Source organism: Tiliqua scincoides, chromosome 1 (genome assembly GCF_035046505.1).
Source record: "Tiliqua scincoides isolate rTilSci1 chromosome 1, rTilSci1.hap2, whole genome shotgun sequence".
In the NCBI taxonomy this organism is placed as follows: domain Eukaryota; kingdom Metazoa; phylum Chordata; class Lepidosauria; order Squamata; family Scincidae; genus Tiliqua; species Tiliqua scincoides.
Genome location: NC_089821.1, coordinates 39,412,663 through 39,420,020, shown reverse-complemented (window position 1 = coordinate 39,420,020; position 7,358 = coordinate 39,412,663). Strand labels below are relative to the sequence as shown.

Here is a 7,358-nt window from a genome sequence, read left to right as displayed (position 1 = left end):
CTAAGGCCATTCGTGGTGATACTGTTTGCCATTCTTTTTCCGTTCTCTTTGCAAATGTTCGAGTTCGGCCTCGTACATCATTTCCTGCACCAAGTATTTCTCCCTCCTCATTCTGTCACACAAATCTTTGGGCATGTCTGGGATTAGGTAAGCAATGAAAGATTTTATTCCAAAAACAAGATGCTGAAAAAAAGAAAAAGAATACATGTACAGACATGCGTCGCTTAGCAACCTTCCACTTAACAACTGACCGCATATACGATGGTAGTCAAAGCACAACAAAGAGGTCCTAAATGAGGCAGTCAGGGTTCCCATAGCCTGCTTCAGAGTGTCTGTTTACAGAACAGAGGCTCTTAATGCAAAGAAGAAGCAATCTATCTCCAGTAACCTGAGCAGCCAGCTAGTGTCTGGCAGGAAACGTCTGCTGACACAACAAAGGCACTAGATTGGGCTGAATGTTTGCGTAATGACCTAATTGCATAACAACGGGGATCAGTGAACATATTCCCATCATTAAGTGACACACACATGTATTTTTAACTGTGTATACTACAGTTCTACTTAGATGACCTTTAGGTAGCAATTCATTGATTGCTTGTACATGACTATTATTGTTCTGTAACATATTTTCCTTGAGAAAATATGCCATTCCTAAAGTTGGCAAGCTGGGATGGGTAGACAGCAGTGTAAGAGAGGGTCTCTATAAATTGTAAAGGCCTTGTACCTTAGCAAAAAATTGTATGTGCGTATGGGGGGGGGGTTAAAAAAAAGCCATGTCCAAAACCACGGCAGTGCGAGTGCATATATGTGTGTTTCCTTCAACTATTAGGGCTCATTGGAAGCTGAAGGCAGCATGTTGCTGCTAGTTTGGGCACTGCTAAAGTCAAGAAACATTTCTGCCAAGGGAACGCAATGTTTCTCCTTAACCATCAGAGCATTTCAGACAAATGCCATTTTGCAGGTTGCTGCTGCTGTTGTCAGAGTCAGTTTTAACTCATCATTCAGGCAAAAGCAGTGGAGGCTAGACTTGCCCTCTGTCTTCTGGTCTGCTAGTTCCCTGGTACCAGGTTGATGGAGGATTTTCAAAGCCACACCACCAGCCTCTGTATCTGTTATATTCCTTCAAACTCACTATTGACTAAACTACTCTGTATTGATGTATGCAAGACCCTTGGGCTGCAGAACAAGAGGTTCTAGCGCAAAAGTAAAATGGCAGATTTTTCAGTCACTTGAATGCTCAGTTGAAACCACCGGGGAAGTCTGAGTTAGAAGAGAAAGGAATAAAATTGGATTGGTGGAACGAGATGCAAATAAGAACAAGATTATGAGAAGACCAAAAAATAGGTTTTTATGAAGATATAAGTTTCGATAAAATATTTTTGATTGATGAGGGGAAATATATTTTAAAAATGTACAATTTTCTTTTTGAGATAAGAATGGAGAATGAGACAGTTAAAGATGCAATGGTGCACTGGGCAAAAATTTTTGGATATAATACACCGATTGGAAACAAATTTGCAATATAAATAATGAGATAACTAAAGCGATATTTTTTAAAGAGAATGTATATAAAATGTTTTATATCCAGAGAAATTAGCAAAAATGTATTCTGGGTCATCAAATAAATGTTGGAAATGTAAAGATGTTGAAGGAACTTTTTATCATATGTGGTGGACATGTGAAAAAGCAAAAAAAATTGGAAAATGGTACATAAATTGTTGCAAGAGATATTGAATTGTGTATTACCATTCAAATTGGAAATATGCCTCCTAAATGTGACATCAGAAGTTAAAGATCAATATAAGAATTACCCTAATGTACATATTGCCACAGCGGCAAGAATATTGTATGCGCAAAAGTGGAAATCTACAGACGTTCCAACTAGAGAAAATTTAATAGATAAAATTTATGAAATACCAGAAACGGAAGTTTTAATAGAAAGAATGAAATAGAGAGATTTAGGTAGAGTAAGAAGATATTAGAAGCCTTTTTATGACTGGATAGATAATTTTAGTTAAACAATATTAATTGTTTTGATAAATCTTAATTTTTATATTGATAAATATGATGGCTTTTGTATTGATGACTATTTTTCTTTTTAGTCGTTTCGGATTGTTTTTTGGGGGGGACACATGACAATGTATGTTGTATGTAGGTATGTTGTATGTATGCATGTATGTTGGCCAATACCTTATGTGTAACCTGTGTAGTTCCAGCCCTATGTCTCACCCATTTTCCTCACCTGTATCTGTAATAAATAAATAAAATAATAATTAAGAAAAAAAAAAAAGAAACCACCGGGGAAGCTATGATCAAAGACCATTGTCCAAACAAAGCTCTGTGCTTGTCTGAACAGAACCTCCACAGACACCTGCAGGACTCAGTCCTTCTACTGGAGCTTTTTACAGTCTTTACATGATTTCTTTATTCTTACACAAGGCATCCAAAGGGCTCTGATTTAGTTTTCTTCTTAATCCAACTAACCTCAAACACTATGATGAAAGCCAGTCGAGCAGCTAGCACATGCCAGAACTGCAGTGTGAATTCATAAGGAGACGAACTCCATGGGGGTGCTCTGTAATCTCTATACCTGCAACAGAAATAAAGAGTAAAAATCATCTGGTGAAAACTTTGCTTTGAATCTATCATTTGCGCTGCATTTAGCAGAGGCTTTGGAAGATGATAGAAGCAAGGGTATGGAAATCCAGCAAAAGACAGTGAAGGACGAATGGGTTATGTGCCTGCTTGTGATCAAGATAATAAAATAAATGAATGTATTTAATCCCTTCTACAAATTTGAATGTTATTTATTAAATTTATACCCCTCTTTTCAACCACTTGGCACCCAAAGAGGCTATGGAATGTTATGGAATACAAAGGAAGTAGTTAATAAAATTTACCAGAGAAATACAAGTGAAAAGGAATAATGTATTAGATAGCAATGAACTATGCTTCATGGACTAGAGAACTACATTTCTTACCAATTGCTTTTCCTATATGAACTGTGTGCACTGTTTATTATCTGTGGCTCATACTTTGTTTTATGTGCTTATGGCATGGGAGGTGAGGACACCTGAGGTGCAGAACAGGGTCTTTATACTGCTGTGAAGTTGTGGAATGACCTTCCAGGGGGCTGTGAGCATTTCTGCATTCTACAACAGCCTTTAGGAAAAAGTGCAGAGGCTTTTTGACCACTGCTCTTCTAATGAGACATTTGCTTCCATTTTGATTCTAAGGGAGGCCTTTTCCTGCTGTGTTAGGTTGTGATATTCTATTTTATTGTACTTTTATTGCTTAATGGCCCAATCCTATCCAGGGCTGTCCCATGTGAAGCAGGACAGTCTCTGTGGCATACTGTAGGCTGACTGGAGCACAGGCAGTGGTGGAGACATAAGTAAATACATTCTTAACTTACCTACTCTGCCACTATCTGGATCCCATGGGCCTAACTCAGATCCACACCAGTTATTTTTTTTTTTTTTTTTTTGGCATAAATCTGGTAGGTCCAAAGTGGTATGTTAGACCTGGGCTGCAGGCAAAGGATCTTATGGATGCCACTGCTGTTGAGATCTCCCCTGGCTTGACCTGATTCCTCCCTGAACTGCCTCCTCCACCAACCCACCTGCTCTGGCAGAGGTTCAGCGGCTTGCCACCGATGAAGAAGGGCTTCCTGGCTCCCACAACAAGCCACCTGCTGTCAAAGTGGCTTGTGTGATGGTGGGCACAGTCTTATACTGATGCATCATGAGATTTGTCAGCTTAAGGCCTTGATAAAATTGGGCTGTAAGTAACATCAGGAAAAATATGTGTTTTAAAGTAATACACAAATGAAGATAAAATAATGGATATAAATAAAAGAAAGAGATTTGATTGCATTAATCACAAAAGACATTCAGCAGGGCATTTTTAACATTCTATTCCCCAATCCCAAATCCTCCTCTCAAATGTGCAAGGCTAAGCTCAGCAATAGACTTGATAAACATGTTGACTGAATAAAGCAATTAAATAGCAGTTCAAGCAATCAGCCTTTTTGTCAAAAATGAGAAGCATGTCTTCCTTGTAATTAAGCGGCAATTTCTTAAAACACATACCTGCAATATCCTGAGTATCCCATGCCAAGCTCACTCAGATCAAATACTGATAAACTACTGTTGACGTATCCCCTCAAACACCTACAAAAAGAAAGTTCAGTCAATATTTCCCATTGGAAAATGGGTTTGCCATAAGTTATGCATGCAAAGCATGTTTCAGTCACCCTCCTTGCCATGACCAATTCATGCCCATGATTGCCAAGGCATGCCTGTCATATTTTCAGTAGGTGATAAGGGCAAAATGTTCTTTACTTTCCAAATAGGAGAACAGGATTTATGCTGCAAGATACTCATAAAGCACTGAGTATCGAAAATGAAGTTTGTGCTTCTAAGAAATGTGTGTGCGCCTTTGTGTTCAATTTGACTTTGTCTAAAATTGCATGTGACTGTCGCCATATTGTGGAATACAGGTAGAACCTAATTATCCACGGATTTTTCACCATGATTTTATCTCAACACAATTTGAGGGGCCCTTTAAAGAAAAACATCCCTTTACTCAGCCTCGCTTACCATTGTAATGCAGGCGAATGGCTGCAGGCAGTCAATCAATCAATCAAACTTTCTCCAGGGGCTTAGAACAGCTTAGTTTCAGTTCATTCTGAGGCAAGTGACCTCTCCCTTCCCCTGTGCAAAAGAATGCAAAGCAGGGTGTGATTATCACCTCCGCTTTGCATTATCTTTGCATTCTTTCCTACTCTCCAGGCAGAAGGGAGGAGTTGCTTGCCTTGGAGTGAACCAAAACTAAGCTGTTGATTGATTGATTGCCTGCCTGCTGCTTCTGCTCTCCTGCACTGCAATGGTAAGTGAGGCTATTTTTAAACAACTGAGTTAAGGGACATTGTTTTTTTCAATTGATTTCATATAACACAATTTTCAGCATATAGCACAATTTTCAGTGGGGAAGCCCCTCAAATGCCAAGATACAACCTGTACATGTACTTAACTTGGGCAATAGAGAAATAGGTAAAGAATAAATGAATCAGGTCTCCTGATTCTGAAAGTGAATAATGTCAATGGCAATGTAATGACGTTGGCCTTTGTTCATTGGATTGTGACTAGCCGGCATGCTTCTGAGATTTTTACAAGCAATGTTAGACTGCATGCATGATCCTCCACAAAGCATGAAGACCAAGAAATGATGGGTGCAGCTGCCAGCACTGACAATATGGTTCATCCACTGGGATAAGTGGAAGGGGACAACAGGAATCATTTTCTTATCAGCATTGTTTGGCAGGTGCGTGCAAGGGGCACCAAGTGCGGTCTTCTAGGTGCTGAAACCAAATGTTTGGCAGAAGGTCTAAATTCTGAACTGGTATAACCAACCACTGGATTTAGCAGGAACTCCTTAAAATTAAGGAAACCCATTTTGATCTGAATTGGTCTGCATTCATGCCAGCCTAGTTCATTAATAAGCTTGATGATTAATCCCCAGCGGAACCCCTAGAGTGTACTAATGATTCTCGACATGTTGGACAGTAGCCCCTCATACCCACCTATTAAATGTGTAACTGCAAAGCCAAGGAATAAGAAAATACACAGTCAATTGACATTTAAGGAGTCATAACAGTAACAATGGTGAAATCTCCTGAGAAAATGTTTTGCTTATCATGATGTTACCCAGCAGCTGAATGTCAATATACTTTTGACTAAAATAAGATTAATTTAATTTTTCTCTAGCAAGATCAAAAGACTTTGTTTTACAGACTCAGCAATAAATGCAAAAAAAAAAAAAAAGTTTGGGATGGAATTCTAGCTCACCTGTCTTCATAACTTTTATGTTAGGCCTGTAGCAATATAACAGCAGATCATCTAGTTCAGGGTCATCCAACTTTGGGCAATCAGAGGGCCACATGAACACTACATGACCCGCCCGGCTGTGCCGACCTGGAAGTAATTGACAGTGACATGATGACATCACTGCCAATTACTTCCGTGTTCTGAGCCACCGAAATCATTTGGCAGGCTTAGGACGCAAGCAGAGGAGGTGGAAGTGGGTGCAGCAGGGCTATTCCAGCTCCCTGCCACCCTGTTCCAGCTTCTCCAAAGGTGCAGCAGAGAGATCAAAAAAGTTGCTGAACCAGGAGGAGGTGGGGGGGGGGTCGGTGGCTGGGCTTTCGGGGGTGCCAGAAAGGGGCTCTTTGGCCGCATCTGGCCTGTTGGCCATATGTTGGACTACCGTGATCTAGTTTTTGTTAGGGTGACAAAACTCTCCACCCCCCATCCCCATGTATGGGAAGATAAAACAAGTTTCAATAAACAGTATACATCTTTTCGGGAGGTGGGGCGGAATGGAAGGCTGTGGGTATTTAAATACCCTTTCCCCTGTGTAAGCCTTCCACTTCACAGTGGGTTTCCTTGGATCGGCGCCACCTCTTTAGCTGGTGCAAGTCCATGGAGAGAAAGGGGGCAGAGAGAGTGCTACCAGAGGGGATAGGATCGGGCGCACACCATCGCTACTGGATGGTGGACTGCAGCCTCTCTGCCCCGTTTCTCCCTCTTCCCAGCCCATTTTCACCCCTCCCTGCCCTTCTCTGCCCTCCCCCACTCCCTCCTGCCTCCCCAGCTGGCTTACTTGCTCTAACCTTCCTGCCAGCGCTCTGGCAGCAGACTACTTAGCATAATGCGGGCATGCGGTTTGCAGTGGCTTTACATCAGCCAGTGTTGGGAGAACACTAGTGCAGCCAGCAGGGCAGCCCAATTCTATTGCTAAGTCTTAAACGGAGGGTTGGACATCATGCTATTTGAAAATCCACATTACTAGCTACCAATGAGAACATGTAAATACAGGTGTGCCTTGGTACCACTTCCAGTCTTATGCAAAAACCAGAAGTGACCTTTTTGGGCCTAAACGGACCTTCTGAAGCCTGCAGATACCGTGGGCGGATGCGCATGGTCTCTGTGGGGCTCAGAAGACTCTCCGGAGTCAAGGCAAGCACAGCTTTCCTCGCCACCAGGGTGTGCAGTAATGATGTTAGGACATGATGTTAGGACATGATGTACGTTGAATTACATGTTAGCTGGTGAGGAGATCTGGCATAGGGCTGATGTTTACAGCATCAGTCTCCTGTTTCTGGACCGTACGGAGTCACCCTATTTAAGAGCATGGAAAGGAAGGATTCTTCTAATAATAAATATTTTATTTTTCTGAAATGATCACAGAGAATCAGTGTTTTGGAGCCGCTTCACTATGTAGGGCATGCTGTAGGCACTGACCTTTGTGAAATTTCCAGCTATACCATTCATTTTTAGCATGTGACTTAATGCATG

At 41.2% G+C, this 7,358-nt stretch overlaps 1 protein-coding gene across 1 annotated transcript in view; it reads right to left on the bottom strand.

Moving 5' to 3' along the window:
- ANO3 (anoctamin 3) overlaps positions 1-7,358 on the bottom strand; it is a 295,226-nt gene continuing 287,868 nt past the window's right edge. Inside the window, exons 25-27 of the mRNA XM_066626992.1 lie at positions 4,092-4,172; positions 2,485-2,590; positions 1-183 (exon numbers count right to left, since the gene is read on the bottom strand). Of these exons, the coding sequence (XP_066483089.1) occupies positions 1-183; positions 2,485-2,590; positions 4,092-4,172 (370 nt within the window). The remainder of the gene's footprint in view (positions 184-2,484; positions 2,591-4,091; positions 4,173-7,358) is intronic.